Source organism: Toxorhynchites rutilus, chromosome 1 (assembly GCF_029784135.1).
Source record: "Toxorhynchites rutilus septentrionalis strain SRP chromosome 1, ASM2978413v1, whole genome shotgun sequence".
Lineage (NCBI taxonomy): Eukaryota > Metazoa > Arthropoda > Insecta > Diptera > Culicidae > Toxorhynchites > Toxorhynchites rutilus.
In genome coordinates this window covers 32318001-32338282 of record NC_073744.1, presented here as the reverse complement: position 1 = coordinate 32338282, position 20282 = coordinate 32318001, and the positions used below count along the sequence as shown (strand labels likewise).

The 20282-nt window shown below is 38.4% G+C and overlaps 2 protein-coding genes across 4 annotated transcripts; one reads left to right on the top strand and one right to left on the bottom strand.

Moving 5' to 3' along the window:
• Positions 1-2119: 2119 nt before the first annotated feature.
• LOC129778317 (elongator complex protein 6) lies at positions 2120-3870 on the bottom strand. 2 transcript variants are annotated; one of them, XM_055785154.1, is made up of 2 exons: positions 3736-3870; positions 2120-2883 (listed from the first exon to the last, which is right to left on the bottom strand). In XM_055785154.1, exon 2 carries the CDS (start codon positions 2867-2869, stop codon positions 2138-2140), a length of 732 nt encoding a protein of 243 aa, XP_055641129.1. In that variant the 5' UTR covers positions 2870-2883; positions 3736-3870; the 3' UTR covers positions 2120-2137. The 2 variants fall into 2 exon arrangements, with proteins under 2 accessions (XP_055641129.1, XP_055641137.1); XM_055785162.1 differs by having other exon boundaries at positions 3653-3792.
• An 8054-nt stretch (positions 3871-11924) lies between these two features.
• On the top strand, positions 11925-13938 carry LOC129774750 (mitochondrial dicarboxylate carrier-like). 2 transcript variants are annotated; one of them, XM_055778696.1, is made up of 5 exons: positions 11925-12053; positions 12429-12766; positions 12824-12950; positions 13001-13133; positions 13200-13938. In XM_055778696.1, exons 2-5 carry the CDS (start codon positions 12481-12483, stop codon positions 13518-13520), a joined length of 867 nt encoding a protein of 288 aa, XP_055634671.1. In that variant the 5' UTR covers positions 11925-12053; positions 12429-12480; the 3' UTR covers positions 13521-13938. The 2 variants fall into 2 exon arrangements, with proteins under 2 accessions (XP_055634671.1, XP_055634663.1); XM_055778688.1 differs by lacking the exon at positions 11925-12053 and having other exon boundaries at positions 12290-12766.
• The last annotated feature ends 6344 nt before the right edge of the window (positions 13939-20282 follow it).

Genomic DNA, 20282 nt, shown 5'->3' with positions numbered 1-20282 from the left:
GGTTTTCGTGATAGTTTGAGACCCCTCCCCCTCTCTAAGGGGGGGCTGCCATACAAATGAAACACAAATTTCTACATTACTCGAGAATTATTCAAGCAAATGAAACCAAATTAGGCATATTGAGGTTATAGGATGCAATAAATGTTTCTATGGTGGCTTGACTCTCCACCCCCTCTCTAAGAGGGGGCTGCCATACAAATGAAATACAAATTTCTGCATAATTCGAAAACTAATCAAACAAATGGAGCCAAATTTAGCATGTGGAGGTTTTAGGAGGCAAGAAACATTTCTAAGGTGGTTCAACACTTCACCCACATGTCAAAGGGGGGGGGGCGGTAAGTGCTTCCATAGAAATGAAACATAAATTTCTGCATAACTCGAGAACTAATCAAGCAAATGGAACCAAATTAAGCATATGGAGGTTTAAGGGTGCAATAAATGTTCCTATGATGGTTAGACTCTCGACCCCCTCTCTAAGGGGAGCTGCCATACAAATGAAACACAAATTTCTGCATAACTCGAAAACTAATCAAGCACGATTTGGGATGTGAGGGTTTTTGGGTATGAGAAATGTTTCTATAATGGTATGACTTCCCTTCCTGCTCTGGAATGGAGAGGGGGTCCCATAAAAATATTACACATATTTCAACCAAAAATATTCCAACCAAACATGACAATTGAAAATTTTTGGGAAACTCTGAAGGAAAAAGGGAAAATTAAATTCCCATATGTCCTACAATTACATAGTGACCAGTGCTGTTAGTCCATTTGATGTTTGCGCTAGCGAAATTGATCTTTGTTCGAAACTGGAAATGGTTTTTAATGGGATGAAACGCACTCCTCTATCTTCTTCTATTTATACAAAAAAAACAGATCGCCGGATGTGTTGATAAGAGCAGAACTCGAGGAAGGAATTGTCCTATTCAGTACTGTCTTTATTCTATCAAATTTTCTGCATAAAACATTTATTCCTAGTAACGGAGAAACATGTTATTTGCAAGTTGTTGAAAATTTTTGAACGAGAATTGTGTCTGAAAATAATATGATATTATAATGATGAGTTTTGTAAGAAATACTAGGAATTTTATGGTAAAAAGTAAATTCAACGGGGTCGAGTAGAAGATCAATCAATGAACAGTTCTGCGATTGCTCATAGTAAGAAAACATGGATGTTTGAAGATATTGATAACAAACTAACTAATTTTGGACGGAACGAAGTTTGCCTAGCTGACCCGGCATTACTATAAATTGTAAATTACACAGTAGTTAGTAGTAGCCATTTAGGCGTCCATTTTTTATGGAGTTCCATTACATTATGGTAAATTACACGGTAGTAGTCATTTAGGCGTAAGGGTATTCTTTCTGTTCTTCCATTGTTCAGCAGGCCGGATAGCGGAGACAGTTGATATTGATCATTGTTGGGTTATTTATAGAACAGCAGTCCGATGTTTCTTGCAGAGCAGAGCAGTTGTATGGATGAATGTTCCACTGTAGATTGATCTCCATAGCTGATGATGGTTGCGTGGACGTAGCTATTCTATAACAACACAAAGATGGTCAATTGAGGGTCCTGAGTTTGAACTCACGATCGATCGCTTGGTAAGCGAACGCGTAACCAAGTGGCTACGAAGACCCCCTATTTTGTCACTTACGTCTCCTATAAAAATATGGGCAGATTTGTACTCATGAGTTTTTTTCCGCGTTAAATAATTTCTATTAGTCTTTTTTTCTCGGCGGTTATATCTGTTACGCTTCTTATATCTTCTATGCTTCTTTTATTTTTTTTTCTGCTCACGGTATAAAACAAAGCTGAGCCTCCGGTCGACAAGAGACGAATGAACTCTCAGAGTTTAAAGTCTCTTTAATTCAATACCTTCCTTCCTTCCTTCCGGTCGACCGAATCCTAGATGCCAGATATCGTCGCATATACTCCCGTTTCCAACAGTTTTTCGGGTCTTTCACAGGTTCCGATTGAAGAATGACGTGCTGAGAGTTTTTGTTTGCACGTTGTTGGCGGTATACCACTCCATTGCCACTGTTTCGTAATGGCAAGATGCCAAATCTGGCCAAGACAATATCATCGAATCGAGCATTCGTAGTTTTAATGAAAAGCAATCTATAACTTAATGCATAACGCTCACAAATGTTTTATTCCAAGCTCACCAGGAACGAAAATTCTAACATTTCTCTCACACACCTTGAACAATACCGATCGCTCTAACTGTTTAACGCTGATCAACGATTCGGCCTCCGATGGTTGCCACCTGCTCACGCTCATCTTTCCATCTACTTCCCGGAATGTGCCTGACGGCAAGCGCTCGAGCTGAATTGTCGTTTGCGCCAAATCATCCAAATTGGCACATAGAACCTCGTACAAATCTGCCGTATTCAGCTTAACAACCAGCGCTTGATCCTCGCTCAGATTGCCTGCGAGATCCTCCATAATATCGATTAACTGTGTCTCCGAATCGTCAAAGTTGAGGAAATACATCAAATCATCAAACAAAACCGTCCCTCTCGGGGAACCCTCCAGGAACGTTCGTATTCGTTTAACAACATCATCTAGCCGGGGACAGCTGGCCGGATAGTTTTGATACAGCTCAGCCCCAACATCCAGCACTTCCAGTTGACCGGAGTCACGCGACGGTGCCAAGTTGTAGGCGAGCTTAAGGCACGCACTACTGTAGTGATTGTAATTGTGCTGCGCTGCCACTAGCAGGACCCGATTTTCCCGGGACAGCTTGAGCCGCTGACCGAGGACGGAAGCGATGAGGAAACTGCCATCTACGCCCGAGTGCTGTTTCACCAAAGTAAATGCGGGGAGTCTTTGATCGTTCAATCCACACGCTGTTAGGAGGGGTTGAGCCATACGGTGGCTGTTATCTGTAATGTGGAGATTATGTTTTGAGATTGGTTGCTAGCTGAAAGCGTTTCGGGCTGGCCGATAATTGATACGTTAAATATGATGTCCGTACGTGACGCATGATAGTAAGATAAACATTTGAAATGATGATTAGCAGGTGAAATGTTCGAACGGGCGGGCAGTTCTGGAGGTAAATTGTCTCTAACAAACTAATTTTAGAACTTAATGGGGTTACCAGAGCTCAGATCAGCGAATACGATGTAACAAAAATAGTCTAACTTATTGATGACATTACGCATTAATATTGAATATATTTTGCGCAAACAAAATTTTATTTCACTTCTTTGCACGTCACCCTATTCTATATGAACCTGTATGAGAAATCATCGTTAATAATCGAATTTTGCATAGCTATGTTCAGTTCTCTGCCAACTGTGCTGATAAACACGTAAGTTGGAAATTGTTCTATCATTATATCTAAGCGTTAGCTCTAAATTACATATAATTACATATAATAGAAGGAAACTCCACTCTGTGTGTTTGAGATCATTAAAAGATCATCAAATATGGTTCGAAAAATATTGTACAACTAATCATGGAATATAGAAGACATATTTGCCGGCCGGATTTCCTGTTCCGTAACTGGCCAGTACAAAATATCTAAGACACCAGGAACAGTCTGCTGGATCAAATTTCAAAAGGAAAACGTTCAACTTCAAAATTATGCTTAATTCATAAACGAGCGCAATTAAAAAAAGATATTTTAATACGGTTAAACATTTCCCTTACAATTTCGTGCTGTCCGTTAGTTCCAGTAAACTTTCCGAAGCACTGATTGATCTACGCGAATCTAAAAAAATATGTAAACTTACTCTGTGAATTTGTACGTAGAAGATATTTCTAATATAAAAGGGCAAAACAATTTAGTTAGCACCTGCGACTATCGCGAGAAACATTTCGAAGCATTCGATTTCAGTTCGACGATCAGCTGTTCCTGACGTTTCTTGAAATATTTACAATGTGCGGAATCCGTCACGCACGTTACGGAGGTGAGTTTTGTATTTGTGTCATCCGGTTGCCAGTTCCTCAAACCTTTCCCTTGGATTTCTTCTTAAAGGTGACCGTACACTGTTTGTCCGGAGATCAAATATTTGATACTTTCTGACAGATAAAATTTGATCAACGTGTACTGATCAAATATTTTTGACACAAAACATGACGAGCAAATATTCAGTAATTGGATGCCTAAAATATTTTTTCGATATGTTCCTCGAACCTGTCGATGAATGGTTAGGTTACCTTTAATAATTCTGTCGATTTTTTCCATGTATGATTTTTGATGTTGTTTGCCACTGCTAATAATTGAAGAGTGGCAAACAAAATAGTGTTTGTACAAATTTCAAACCAACTTCATCTGTCAAAAAAAAAGTCAAATATTTGAGCTCCAGTCAAACAGTGTACGACCACCTTATGGTGAGGATGGAACCAAGGCGCGCAGAAGTATATCCTAAGGTGGGCCAACTTGCTAAAACCACTCTTCAGCCATATTGGAAGTCTACTGTGTTTTGTTTGTAAACAAAACACAATACGCTTGTGCCCAAGCTCGCTCGTGATCAGTTTGTCTCTTTCACACTTCAAGAAAAAAATTCCCCTTCTGCTTTCATAGACCCGTCTTGGATGGAACGAAGCCATTGTAGTAGTATTCTTAAAACCACGTGTTCTTATGGAGTAATAGTGTTTGTGAGAGAAGAGCCATTTGTTTGAAGGTGTATTTGCATATGAAGTAAAATTCTGCGAGCGCAACTTGAGCAAAGATATAAAAAGTATAAAAGGCCGAGGCATATTGATTGAAAGTATGTAGAGACGAATGAACTCTCAGAGTTTAAAGTCTCTCTAATTCATTACCGATTACCGATTGAATGTAATACTTTTCCGTTTACAATTTTTTTGGACAGCAGAGGCAGCCGTATCAGTGTTCCGAGCTCTGCAATACGATTTTCTTAACCAATGTTAAAGTTGCTAAAACTTACATTACAGACCCATTAAACGTGAAAATAATAATTGTAATAACGATGCTTTCATCAATACAAACAAAACCTTTGCGGAAAATTGAAAAATGAAACATTAACTTTCAGAGCACTAGCTCGAGTTTTCCGACGTTTTTCACTATACATTGCGACGGCAGATGAAAATGTTGATATTAGTTGATGGAATGTGTGTGAAAACTATCATTTTATTGATTTTTGGGCGAGGGGTGAGGAAGGGAAATGAATGAAATAAGCGCCATTGTGGCAGCCATTTGTGGCTTCCTTCCACCTGCACCTTAATTGAGTTTTACTTTTTCGAGAATTGATGAATATTTGATATGGTATATTCTCATACACTGCGTTTCACGCGCGTTGCTATAGAACCACTCATTTTTTTCGAGTTTCCAGAGATATGTAAGAAGTTGGTTGAATTGTAGTATATAGTGTAGGATATAATAGTTATCTTCATTTAAAAAACTGGCCTTCTGAACGTTATTGTTGTGTTCTGGCGCAAAACATTTAAAAAACTAAAATTCCAGTGTTTCATAACTTTAGAACCAGATGGAAAAATTCTCACTCCTTTACTAAATTAACGTCAATTTCACATGAATTACGATAAGTTTCTAATTCGTAGATCATGTTTAGTTCTCAATCAGTTCAAATAACACGTTTGGGGTGGTTCCGACCAAGCTTAGCTATGCTGTGGTGTATATCTCGTTCTACGCAGAGGATACTGCTCGCCTAAGCTCTTCAAATCACTCATACTGCTTGGAAACTGCATCTACTATTCGTACGATCACTCAACAAACGTCAAAATAATTCATCCGCATCGGTGAAGCTTTCAATCTCTATCAAATTAGCAGACTCGAACACATTAGAAAACTGTACAAATTTGAATGAAATTTTATAATTGATGTAAAAGATGCCCAATACACAAACTCGGCTGATGCGAAGGAATCAACCTTGCGAATCTGGATTGGCACTTTACAGGGTTGAAGTAAGAAAAAGTGTCGAGTGAACTTGTTCCTGGAACAAACTGAATTGACTGTCTTCGCATTAATTCCCTACGGAACGAGCCACGAACGGAAGCTAACCAGTGTTATTCCTTTTCACAAATTGAACAGACTGCCTTCGCACTAATTCCGTACGGAACGAGTAACGAACGGACTGAACAATCTATCAAATATCAACTAAGCGGGAGGATCAACGAGTACAAGATCTTAACGAACTCCGAGCGCATATTATACAACTATTGCTGCGGACGTTGGAAAACTTGAATCTGAAGAACTCTCGTCAGTCGATTCAATAGGAAGTTTCGGACTTAAATCGTACGACACGATTCCAAAGACTACTTGCTTTATTCAGAGAACCTGGGGTTTTTATAAAATTTTCTTCTAACCTAATTCTAGTCTAAATTCAAACTTAATGTGTGAAGGAAAGAAAAAACTATAAACGTTCTTACCTCTTTGTATATAAATTCTTTAACTATCGCCATTTCCATACAACTCCTGGCTAATGTTTATCTAATATTTGTAACTGCATTCGCGATCATTTTGGTCCGTTACCTATCACTGTTTTATTGCATTGAGTTCTATTGCACCCGCTCCTGATAGGTTGTTTATTTTAGGATCGTACACTCGGCTCGCGTTTCTCGTGTTATCTTTTCCTCCTGTCCTTCTTTCGATCGTTTACGATATTAAAAAAATAAATTGCCAAATTCTTTCGATTTCTTACTTTTGATGTTTTTTAAATGTTTTAAACACGTAACTCTTACCCATACATAACAATTTTTCTATAATTTTCCTAGCATTTCCACTTAAACTTCACAGACAATGTGGACATATTGGATGAATATTTCAGAAAAAAATTAACGTGTATAAGCAATGTCCAGAGAATATTCTTATCGATCTCTGTAATATTAACAATGTTTGACACGGTTCTCTAAGGCGCGGGTTTTAATTCAGCTTTCGCTCCTGATGCAAAAGCATCGTTTTTATCCTTCGAGAACTTCCAATAATGGATAGCTTTTGCGGAAATGGAAGACGAACAACATTTCTTTCGCATATCAATGGACTGTATCTTTGAAGAAGTGCTCTACACAGTGAAGTTTTTTTCATTCTAATGTATCGTTTTTGGAATATGCTTCCATTTCCCGAAAATTATGAAGAAAGACCATCGTTGAAATCATTAGTCGCGATGATACTACAGGCTCATTGTTTGGGCGGGTTTCTCTACAGATAACATATACTACCCAGACTAGTTTTGTGTTGTGTAGAATCGAAGATCTATCATCGCTGCTTTGAAGAACTGTGGCAAACTTGCAAAATTTTAAGTACAATTTGTTTTCCAATTATATATAAATATTGGGTTGGGGAAAAAGAAATGTCGTATATTGTCAATATATGGCACCACTTAAACATATCTTGTGTTGTACTTATCGCATCGGGTCATACTATACGGCCGAGGACATAGTAAGCGCGGTGCGGTGCGGTGCGATGCGGAGCGATGAATTTGAGCTCATCGCGTGCTATCACATACTGATCGCTTCAGATCGTGCGTTTTTTGATGTTTCATTCCACTCCATTCTACATGTAAACAACCCAGCACAAGGATGCCAGATATGATAACATATCTTCATTTTGTAAACAGTTGAATTTTGAGATCGTTTTTATTTATGAACATGGTAAATGGAAAGCCCTTAACGTACCGTTTTCATTATATGCGTTATGCAAATTAGAATAAAGTTTTATAACTCATCGAACAATACGAAAATAATAATTCAACAACTCAATCTTTATTTCCATTCGATGAGTTCGATTGTGAAAATATTTGTGAAAATCGTCTGGCAACCAAAAGCGGCCAGAAATGATCAATAGGAATGGTGTTGTTTTCCACCAGGACAACGCTCGGCCTCACACATCTTTGATGACCCGCCAGAAATTACGGGAGCTCGAATGGGATGTCCTATTGCACCCACCGTATAGTCCGGACCTGGCTCCAAGTGATTATCATCTCTTCCCGTCTATGCAAAACGCTCTTGGTGATACTAAGTTTGCCTCAAAAGAGGCTTGCGAAAACTGGTTGTCTGAGTTTTTTGCTAAAAGAACTGATAACCGGATTCACTAATTTTTTCACTAACTTATCGGTTTCGAATGATCATCTGTAAGTATAGAATATAAATTTTCAATTGACCGTAGATTCTAGTGAGTTAAGTTCAAAATAAATGTAAATGCCACAAATGGCTCGACTAAGCCATTTGCGTTTAAAAGCTTTTGAATGAATATCTCGTATACTGTTCCAAGTTCAAACACAAATTTCTACATTACTCGAAAATTAATCAAGCAAATGCAACCAAATTAGGCATCCGGAGGTTTTATGGTGCAATAAATGATTCTATGGTGATTGATACTCCTCCCCCTCTCTTGGAGGGTTGCCATACAAATGAAATACGAATTTCTGCATTACTCGAGAATTAATCAAGCAAATGAAACGAAAATTGGCATGTGGAGGTTTTAGGGTGCAATAAATGTTTCCATGGTGGTTAGACACTCCACCCCTCTTCAAGAGGGTGGATGATAATTCAAGAACTAATCAAGCAAACGGAACTAAATTTGGCATGTGGAGGTTTTATGGGGAAGAAACATTTCCAAGGTGGTTCGACACTCTTCCCCCCTCTCTTAGGGTGGGCTGTCATACAAATGAAAAACAAATTTCTACATAAATCGAAAACTAATCAAGCAAATGCAGTCAAATTTGACATGTGAAGATTTTAGGGGGCATGAAACGTTTCTATGGTGAATAGACACTCCCCCTCCCTCTCTTAGGGGTGAAGAGCGGAGGGGTCTGTCTTTATTCTATCATATTTTCTGTATCAAACATTTATTTCTTGTAACAGAAAAACATGTTATTTGCAAGTGGTTGAAAAATCTTGAACGAGAATTGTCAAAAAATTGAAAAATCGGGTGAAATAGCACTATTTCATTTTTTGAACAAATTATTGGTTTTTTCGATTTTTTTTTAATTGGAATAAGAAAAACATAAAATGAATTCAATTATTTGCCAAAAAATGGAAAAATGTACATGTGAAAAACAGGGGAAGGTCCACGCTTGTCCACGGAGGGGGAGAGAGTGTTTTAAACGGTGCATTTTCTGTTCACGTGGTATGTGGACAGCCCCAAAGTTGACAGTGTTATTAAAATAAGTATTCGAAATAAAGAGCAATATGGCGATGTAATATACCTGCAGTATATTACAGTAGGCAAAGTATATTTGAATTGGTAAACAAAATATCATTATTTGCATCCATTATGGAATGTATATGGAAGAAACAATGATTAAGTAACTCACAGTTTCATGATGTTATGAGCCAAATTACTGGTGAAATCTTGTAAATGAATGTTTTTTTCATAGATGACAATTGTATTGTGACTTATTCCCATCAATTAACACTCCTATACTCGCGCATTGGTCTGTCAGACCGAGAAATCAATAATTCGTTCATTTTTCAGAAAATATCAACACTAAGTTTTTGCGATTCTCTCTAGCTTCGTTATTCGTCGTTCGTCATCGTTTAGCGTATCGCATGTGTTTTTTCATTCAATCATACCCTTTTCTTCAAATAAATGCCAACAAAGCCTGAAAAATACACAATGGCAGCATTACAGAGAAGTTCAATTTTCGGTCTGTGACACCGTGCGCGAGTACACGTGTTATGATTTTGCACGCGAGTACAGGAGGGTTAAGGAGTATAAAGGTTCAGAGAACAATCGTATTCCCAGTCCTCAGGAATAGCACCATTTTCAATGAAATGTACTTTTTTTTCTCTCAAATCGCATACACCGATACTGTGAGCTTCGGAATAATCGTCAAGTTATCGCGAAAATAATGAAAAATTTGTTTGTTTCTATGAAGGTAAGCGAGTGAAAAAGACACACAAAAATATCACTTTTATTCATCTTCTTCGACCTTCTTTTTTTTTTATTTTATCTTCGCTTATTTTTCGTCGGCCTATTTCCGCCACTTTAGTGCCAATCACCGACATCAGGGAGGCGACTCCACCTGTTCCTACCTATCAGACTCAACAACTCATGAGCCGGGCCAACTTCTTTTACTTCCGCTCCGAAGGAAGACGTAACCAGAGATTTTTCGCCTCAGAAAATCCCAACGACGCCAGCTGGGATTGAACCCAGGCCGATCGGATTGTGAGGCTGTTACGCTAACCATACAACCACTGGCGCCGTCTAATCTTCTTCGACCTAATTCTATAAATATCCACTACACAATGTCATATTATATTCATATTCAGCGGAAACTAAACCAAAAAACTATCTATTTTCAATTAATAAGAAACTTACTGAAAATAGCGTTTCCACATGGATGTTGAAGGAAATTGAATGTAAACACAAATATTGACGTCACGATTCGAGAAGTACCTGTAACAGAGCATGCTATCAAGCACACTACGCTCGCAAACTCTACCATCTGCTCCTCCTATAATTCCTGCTCATGGGGAGAAGCCCCATACATGCAAATCTAATAACTAATACAGGAAACGTTTATGAAAAGGTAGTCTGGACTGACTAGCGCATCAAAAGTAGTGAGGCTGTGACGTGTTAGATTTGCAAGTATCATGGGATGGTATAATAAATTTGTCTAAATGAGTTTATTTCTATTGTATTTTAGCTTAATGTATATATTTATTCATTGCAGCGTAAAGAAAATCCAATTAGGTTTTCTTTCTAATCAAAACCTAGGGGAAATTGTGGTTCGTCAATTTGGATTTTAGCTTCCTGAAGCTTTCTGTTGTTCTCCGATACCTCTTGCCGCAGTGCTTGATTTAAACTATCATAACCGGCCGAATAGCTAGGTTTCTCATTAGAGATGTTGATGGTGCTGCTCCCGATTTCCTTTGAAGGAATATCCCTCTCGGGATAGTCATGTTTCCTCCCATTAGAAAAATGGGCCGATTCTGCGGATGTTACGGATGTTTTTAATAGATTCAACTTTTGCTTGACCTTTCGACGAGTAGGAACAGCTAGAAATAAATCATTTTGTGTACTAATTGTATAATCTGGATTTGTTTAAATTTACCTGTTTTCGACGATATTGTACATCCAAGCCATCGATATGCATGAAACAATCTGGACTGAAGTGAAGCGAGCAAATGTACATGTTTTTATTATTGCTGTTTAGGTCCTGTCCGAAGAATCGAAGCCATTTCATTCGAAAGGTAAAATCCCTCGGGAATCGATGAAACGATATTTTGTGGGATATGTTTTCATATTTCGAGTCGGACTCGAGCCCGGGCATCAATAACTGAACGCTCACCCATCCGGGTGCCACAAATCGAGTCATAGTTTTTTGAAAATGGAAATATTTTATATATATTCCATCGCAGTTGAGCCGCCGTAAAAAGACTAATGTCAAAAAGCAGTACAGAAACAACAACACATCTTGGGTACTAGTTCCGTTATTTTGATCTTAATGGTTCAGTAACTCCTCTATCTCACGTATTATCGACTATTTTCAAAAAAAAGTAGCAAAACACGTAATATTCGAAACAAAAAAAAACACCTGTTATGAATTGCTTTGCGATCGCTGCTTTCCATCAAAGCTAAGATATCATAGTTGAGAGTGTATAAGTGAATCGTGTCGTACACATTTCGAGTCCAGGTTACCTTGTCTTAAACGTATCCTGTAACTAATAATCCCTCCCAAATCCCAAATCTAACAATGCAAACCGAGTAACTGACAACGTATAAACCCGACTTCAATTTCAGCGGTTAATATAATTTTTATAGAATCCGGCAGCACTGTTCTAACAGTTTTGTGGTGAATTTCATTCTCGTTTCAAAAATTTTCAACAATTTTAGTTTTGCGTTTAGATAGTATAATGATTTGAGCCTAATTATAAAAATGTTTTTACTATTCAAGTCGAGAAGTTGTACATAAATTTATCAAAAAGCAGCATTCCACAGAATTGGAAATACCGTGCAACTCCCACACATTGAACTCCGTTCCTTATAGTTGTCTCACTCATCATTCTTTCTCTGTCACACAATCACTCTCTCACGCAGCTCACGAAAGACCTTGAAATGCTGTCGACTCACGTTCACGTCTCTCGTCTACGACATTCACACATTCGATCCACCACCGAGACGACGGTACAGTGAACTTTCTTCTCCTTTATCTTTTACGTTTCATATCGTATTTGTTTAAAAATATATCGTAAATACTCGGTAGTAGCAGACAGTGTACACATGTGAAGCATCCGCGACAGATGACGTTATTTATATTTTTTGCATCATGTGTTGTGGGAGTTCCTCGGGGTGCCACACACATTACAATGTCATCACTCACGGTCGATTCGCTCCGTGGCGCACGGTTTGTTTACATCAGCAGCAGCAGTAGCTGCGTTATGTCACACACCTGCTTCGCGAGGACGACAGCCGTGTGTCGTTCGATGTTCAACGTTCAATGACGAAAGTGATACCTGTGATCGATAATCTAACACCGTTTGCCGTTTCATTTATTTCCAGGGCAAAACGGAGCACGGTCAGGTCGTTCCAGGACTAGTCACTATACAACAGCATGGCCGATGACAAGCGGAAGCGACTGTCCTACTGGTACTTTGGTGGACTGGCCAGTGCCGGTGCGGCTTGCTGTACCCACCCGTTGGATCTACTCAAGGTCACCCTGCAAACCCAGCAGGAGGGTAAAATCTCGCTGCTGCAGCTGACCGGAAAAGTCGTTCGAACGCAGGGTGTGCTGGCCCTGTACAATGGCCTATCGGCATCCTTGCTGCGTCAGCTTACCTACTCCACTACACGGTTTGGGATCTACGAGGTCGGCAAGCAAGCCATGGGACCTGATTCGGGTGAGTGTGGTCGCGAAGGATTGTGTTTTGATGAAAACTAATTCGGAGTGGTTGTAGGTTTCATCGGAAAAGCTTTCTTAGCGGGTGCAGCTGGCGCTGCCGGAGGCTTTGTCGGTACCCCTGCCGATATGGTGAACGTTCGCATGCAGAATGATATCAAGCTTCCTCTGGACCAGAGAAGAAAGTGAGTGTGTAGAATTCACAGTGGTTCGATATTAAAGTTTGTTTTTCCAGCTACAAGAATGCGATCGACGGCCTCTTCCGAGTCTACCGGGAAGAAGGTTTCAGTCGTTTGTTCTCTGGTGCATCTACTGCTACCTCACGTGCCGTGTTCATGACCATCGGACAGCTCTCGTTTTATGATTTGGTAAGTGATGACTCACACTTCACCCCATTGTACTCCATACACTGATGTCGCCATGCTCAACTATAGGTCAAGGATCTCCTGCTGAACTCGGGTTACTTCGGTGACAACCTGACGACTCACTTCCTGTCCTCGCTGACGGCGGGTGCGATCGCCACCACGCTAACCCAACCGTTGGATGTGCTGAAAACGCGTGCCATGAACGCCAAACCGGGCGAATTTGCGAATGTGTGGGATATCGTTAAATTCACGGCCCGACTGGGTCCACTCGGTTTCTTTAAGGGTTACGTGCCGGCCTTCGTCCGTCTGGGTCCGCACACCATTCTGACCTTCGTGTTCCTCGAGCAGTTGCGGCTGAATTTTGGCTACCTCAAGCCGGAGAAGCAGTGAACGCATTTGGTATTTCATCGGGCTTGGGCGAAAATGCATGCTATTGATTTGATGTGTAGGGGAGTCGATGGTCTTATTGCTAGTTCTTGGAAAGGATACGGGTTATCGTCGCAATTGAAACATTCATAGTAGGAGTGGGTAAAATTTTCGTGTTTATGTGTTTACGGTAAGCAGCAAATAACAAATCGCATTTGTAGTGTACCTAATTCTCGGGTATCAAGCGGTTTTAATTGAGAAGAAAGATGCTTTTATCTGAATAAGAACGATTCAGAAAATTCAAACAATATAGCATTCCACTAATACTAGTTACTGTTGGTAAGGAGAAAATAAGGATACTTTTATTTTTTTTAATTTCGCCCAATTGTGAGATCAGAATGTGTATAAAAATGATCAATAATACGATTATATTTATGTTGAAGAGTTTGAACGTTTAATTTTTCTATGGAAACTTCGAAACCGTATCCTATACACTATGTTTCATAAGTATAGAACCACTCAATTTATTTCAATTTCAAGAAGAGGAGACAAGAAAAATCGTTGTGCTCAGTCACCTCCAGAGTGATTTGGATGTATGTACAAGAAAAATCAGATCTGTGCAAACCTAGCATATGAGTGTATCCACCAATTGCGGTTGAAGGTCATTTGGAATGTTTAAGCTGATCCCACCATCTCGGATTACGATCCACAAAAAAAAAATGGGAGGGGTAATACCTATGATATAACCGCAAGGTTGACGTGGGACTACCGTTGTCTTAGTGAGTATTTTTATTGTACTGATTAAATTATCGATTGAATGAAACAATTTTCGAATTCAATTGAATTCAACATATTTGCTCTGTAAGAAAAAAGTTTGAACAGTTGCCATGTAAGATCAACTCATGCATTGTAATAGATTATGTTCTTCGTTACAAGTAAATTTGATGACCGTCATTTTACGTTTGTTATGATGCCTAGGACTATCAAAATATGTGAACGGAAGAATTGTCAAACGGTAATTGTATTTTACACTAGCTGATCCGTCAAATTTCGTCCCGCCCAAAATTGGTTTTTTTGTTATGAATTCCTTCAAACATTCACGTTTTCTTACTAAGCACAAGTTCATGAGTCCAATCGCAGAACTGTTTATTGATTGATCTTCTAATCAACTTCGTCGAATTTACCTTTTACTATGAAATTCCTAGTACCAAAACTCATCATTATAATATCAGATTATTTTCAGACACAATTCTCGTTCAAGATTTCTCAACCACTTGCAAATAACATGTTTCTCCGTTACATGGAATAAATGTTTCCCCTCCTCTCCCCTTAGAGAGGGGGGTGGAGTGACTATTCACCATAGAAACGTTTCGTGCCCCCTGAAATTTTCACATGCCAAATCTGGGTCCACTTGCATGATTAGTTTTCGAGTTATGTTGAGATTTGTTTTTCATTTGTATGACAGCCCACCCTAAGAGAGGGGGGAGGAGTGTCGAACCACCTTAGAAATGTTTCTTCCCCATAAAACCTCCACATGCCAAATTTAGTTCCGTTTGCTTGATTAGTTCTTGAATTATGCGGAAAAGCAAGCATGAAAAGAACGGTAGCTCCCATCCCCCCACAGAGAGACGGGAGGAGTGTCTATTCGCGATAGAAATGTTTTGTGTCCCCTAAAACATTCGCATGCCAAATTTGGTATTTTCTTGATTAGTTTTCGAGTCATGTAGAAATTTCACTTTCATTTGCATGACAGCTCCCCCTTAGAGAGGGGGTGGAGTGTCCAACCACCGTGAAAACATTTATTGTGCCCTAAAACCTCCATATACCTAATTTGGTTTCGTATGCTTGATTAATTCTCGAGTAATTCAGAAATTTGTGTTTCATTTGTATGGCAGCCCCCCTTAGATAGGGGGGAGGGGTCTCAAACTATCATGAAAACCTTCCCCGGCCTCAAAAACCCCTACATACCAATTTTCATGTCGATCGGGTCAGTAGTATCCGAGTCCATAAGAATCAGACAGACAGACAGACAGACAGAAATCCATTTTTATATAGATAGATTTCCCTCTGAAATTATTGCATCTCTCATGTTTACGTAGTTCTCGAACCGCGAAAGTTTATTCACCTCTAGTATCTGAAATGACGAATTTCCCAGGCTTCTTAGTTTAGAAATACGTTTTAGGGAAACATATTCCAGTATGCACAAAGACAAGCGAGTACTCACAGCTTGCATATACAGGTCGGACTCGATTATCCGGGATTCGATTATCCGGAATTTAAACTCGATTATCCGGAGTATTTTATTTTTGATTTTCGGAAATTTTGAATAATTTGTATAAAAATTCCATATTAAATAGCTAATATGGGCATCGAATGAAAAGCTTGACTAGTAGAATGCAGTTAATTATAAAAAATGCAAATCCAAAATGGCGGATTTTATATTTTCTCAGAACCCCATCAATATGGGTATCAAATGGAAGGGCGTGGCTAGTAGAACACAGTTATTTATGAAAAATCCAAATCCAAGATGGCGGCCACTACAAAATGGTGGATTACATATTTTCTCAGAACCCCATCAATAGGGTATCAAATGAAAGGGTTTGACTAGTAGAGTACAGTTATTTATGAAAAATGCAAATCCAAGATGGCGGCCACAACAAAATACACACACACAGTATATCATGGAAAATCCAAATCCAAGATGACCGCAGTTCCCAAATAAACAATTACTGTTCAATGGTTCCATTCAGCTTGCTCTGTTTGTATGTATGTTTGAGTGTTTGTAGGGTTGTCCCACTTTAATTCTACTGTCATTATAAAACTGCGTATTCCATGATCTTGAAAAATTAAATTTGGCCACCGCTAAAAATGGCTGAATGGCTTAACTTGGAGAATACACTACACTATGAACAACATAAATTCGAAAACATCGCCGCCACAAAATGGTCGACTATGTATTTTTTGCAATCCCCTCAATATTGGTATCAAATGAAATGATTTGGCTAATAGAATTCAGTACATCATCAAAATATTCCGAAGAAAGTTAGATAAGAAATAAAAATAAAAAAAATTGAATGGTTTTAATGTAGAGAAGTGTGCTCCCTTGGCCGAGTGGTTAGCGTCATAACTAACATGCCGGGTGTTCGGGTTCGATTCCCGTTCTGGTCGGGGGATTTTTTCGTCAAAGAAATTTCCTCCGACTTGCACTGTGATCACGCGTATTCTAGAGCTTGCCACTCAGAATGCATTCAAGGCGTGTTATTTGGCATAGAAATCACAACTAAGTACTAATAAAAAAGACGCAAGTAATACTACGTTGAGACGGCGAAGTTCCTCTAGGAACGTTAGTGCCATTGAAGAAGAAGAAGAATGTAGAGAAGTACACTGATGATACAGATAATTTACTAAAAACTAGAAAATAAAATAATTAAAAAAAACTTTTAAGTTAAACGGTTAAAGTAATATAAATTAGAAAATAATTATAAAGGAGCAGTTAGTAGTTATCACATCCGTTCCTTCATTAATCTAGGGCAATGATGAGACTAAAATAAAATCGTGGGGTATATGATAAAACAAATGTGGATAGTGGAAATCCAACGTTTATTTATTACCTAATTTTTTTGTGGAATATTTTCATGATGTACTGTTTTCTATTAGTCAAATCATTACATTTGATACCGCTATTGAGGGGTTGCAAAAAACATAGACCATTTAGTGGCGGCCCTTTTGAATTTATGTTGTTTATTATGCTTTGTGTTCTCCATGTCAAGTCATTCAGCCATTGTTTAGCGACGGTCAAATTGAATTGTTCAAGATCATGGAATACGCAGTTTTATAATGACAGTAGAATTGTCTTCCAAATTTCAGATCAATCAGTCAACAGTAACGGGTTCAATTTTCTATTAATGTGGGATATTACGTTTACCGCGAGAAAATTCGTTTTTTATGACTCGATTATCCGGAGTGAAAAAAAAATCAATACTCCGGATAATCGAGTCCGACCTGTACTTCAATTTCTGATGATTTTTTTTTTTGATAATTTTTCTTGATACACCTCAGTAAGAGGCACATTCAGTTTTTTTTTCAAATTTTTATCTAGAAGCTGAATTAATGGATGGCGTGAAATAAACGAAAAAGTACGTTTTTCACTACAGATCCTATGTTAAGCCACATAGGGGTTCAATAAAAACCGCCAAAATTTCTTATTTAATATCCTATACCAGGGGTTTTCAGATTTTTTATGGCAGAGCACTTTTTATAGCAAAAACATTAGATGGAGCACCTACATTTTTCAATCAATAAAACAAATCCTACTTGCATTGACATCACCCAACTGAGAACAACTCTATTTCGGTTGCGTGTCACAGTTAGAGCCCCCGCAGACTGCATACTTTTTATCGGCAGACAGTTTGATCGAGTTGGCCTGTTGGTGTAGGAACCGACCCAACTGAATCGATGTAATGTGCGCATATGCATATCTCTCCATACTGCTTAAGTCGGCCGATCAAACTATCGGCCGCAAAAAAAATCTGCAGTTTGCGGGTGCTCTTACACGACATCTGACCCGGAGTAAACAATATAAAGCACTATATACTCTGTGAAATTGAATGAAAGATTGTTTTTTCCCAAAGTGGGTTTTCAAGTGGAGCATTTTCTATAACTTCTCGGAGCACAAATTTCCCGCGGATCACCATTTGAAAACTCCTGTCCTATACAATATTTGCCATACAGCTAGTGATTTGGTTTGGGGGCTCTTTTTACTCCCTTGCCCGGCCAGGCCCTTTCTTGGGAACGCAAAATAGTTTTCACATGTTGTTCAATACAGATATATATTTGTTTCAATATATGTATTAATGTAGACGTGGATGTAATCTATACCCCCTGTCCCCTCACCGTGGACAAGCGTGGACATTTTCGTAGCCCCTAAACCCCCTAAAGTTGTCCACGTGGTATGTGGACAGCCCCTTATTATCTTTGACGCTTCACTAACTTGTAAAACGTAGTCAATAGGCCGTATGAATAAAAACAAAATTCACCTTTACTTTACTTCATTCGAGCAGTCGAGCAGTGAGATTAAGTTTTTACTACGTTTGGTATGAATAAAAGAAACAACAAAGTATTTACTTTTCGAAAATGGATGTTTAGCTGATTTCGTATGGATAAAACAGCATTCATCAAGTATTTACTTTGTAATTATCAAGTATGCTCATGAGCATACTTTGGATCTGAAAACACTTTCATTCGTTTTGATGTCATATCCGATTTATGTTTAATGCTGCTATCTTGCGCTTGAAGTTAAGCAAGTTAACGATCCGCATTGATGGCATTGAGCTTCGTTTACTAGTTTAGGGGAGCGTAAAAAAATTGATTGATTTTCAGGCGGAATGAAGACGTTTTTAAAATATAAATTATGAATGAAAAATAACCTTTCCGTACCAATTTGGCATTCTGTTTAAATGAAAAACACTTTTGTTTGCAGGTGGTGAAAAAATCTTGTACGAAAATTGTTTTTGAAGACAATTTTATATTATAATTAAAAGTTTCAGTAATAATGTTGGAAAAGTATAGACAAACGGTTAAATAAAAGTCGAAAAAAAAAGTGTTTTAAGTGATTAAATAACATGATGTGAACATTTTCATTCAAATTTTCACATTTGAAAACTGGCTTCGTGTCTTCTAATATGATAGGTATTACACTAACGAGATAGAGACCCAAACTATGGTCCCTAATTGAAAGTCGCCACCAGACGTCGACACTATTCATTTTTCATCGCAATTTCACGCTTTATCCAAAAGAAAACGTTTTGAAACGAAACCTAAACAATCAGTTGACAGATGTTTGACAAAGTAAAAACTATGTTCGAATTCGAAAATGAGATTAGTAAAGTAAACATTGATTCATGCGGATTCAAGTAAATACTAGGAAAGTTTACTTTACTTGAAAACGGGCAGAATAAGTAAATACTTTTTTTTTATTCATACGACCTAAGGGGCTGTCCACATACCACGTGGACAACTTTAGGGGGGGTAGGGGTTACGAAAATGTCCACGCTTGTCCACGGTGAGGGGGGAGAGGGTATAGATAATGTCCACGTGGACAAGTTAAATACATAAGTTGAAAAAAAATCACATATTTTTCCAGCAGTAAATCAAATTTATTCTGTATTTCCGAGAAATTTATCGGTATTTATCAATAAAAAGATTGAGCTGGCTGATAGTGCTTACCGGACGAAAATCCATATTTTTCATATCGTTGAACTTTTTTTTCTAAAATGTGTATCCTGATAGTAACGTACATCAACCGAGAGTAATCGATTTATTTTCATTGGTTTAAGAGGTTAAGGATGACAGGATGAAGACCTCTTTAAAGCATGTTAGAATGTTGTAATATCAGAAATACACGACATTGATTTCCTACATTGGGTTTTTGGTTCAACATCCGCTCTTGATGTAAAAACCGTTTAGATTTCATATTTTGAAAACTTCCAAGGCGAAAATGGAATACAAACAACAAACTCTTTTATGGACGCACGAACTGTATCTCTCGAGAAGTGTTCTTAGCAGCGATGCTTTGGGTGTAAAAAAACAAATTGTAGAGCGGTTAGAGAGCTTTAATTTAATTGACAGGAACAATCAAGTTTAACCCTCACGGATTCACGGATTCTCTTTTCAGATTATTCAGACATTATTTTCAATGTTCAACCCCACTAGAACGGCCTTAGAATATTTTCATCTATCACACATACACATTGGTTTTATGCTGTCAGCTTTCTGCTAGGAGTATTT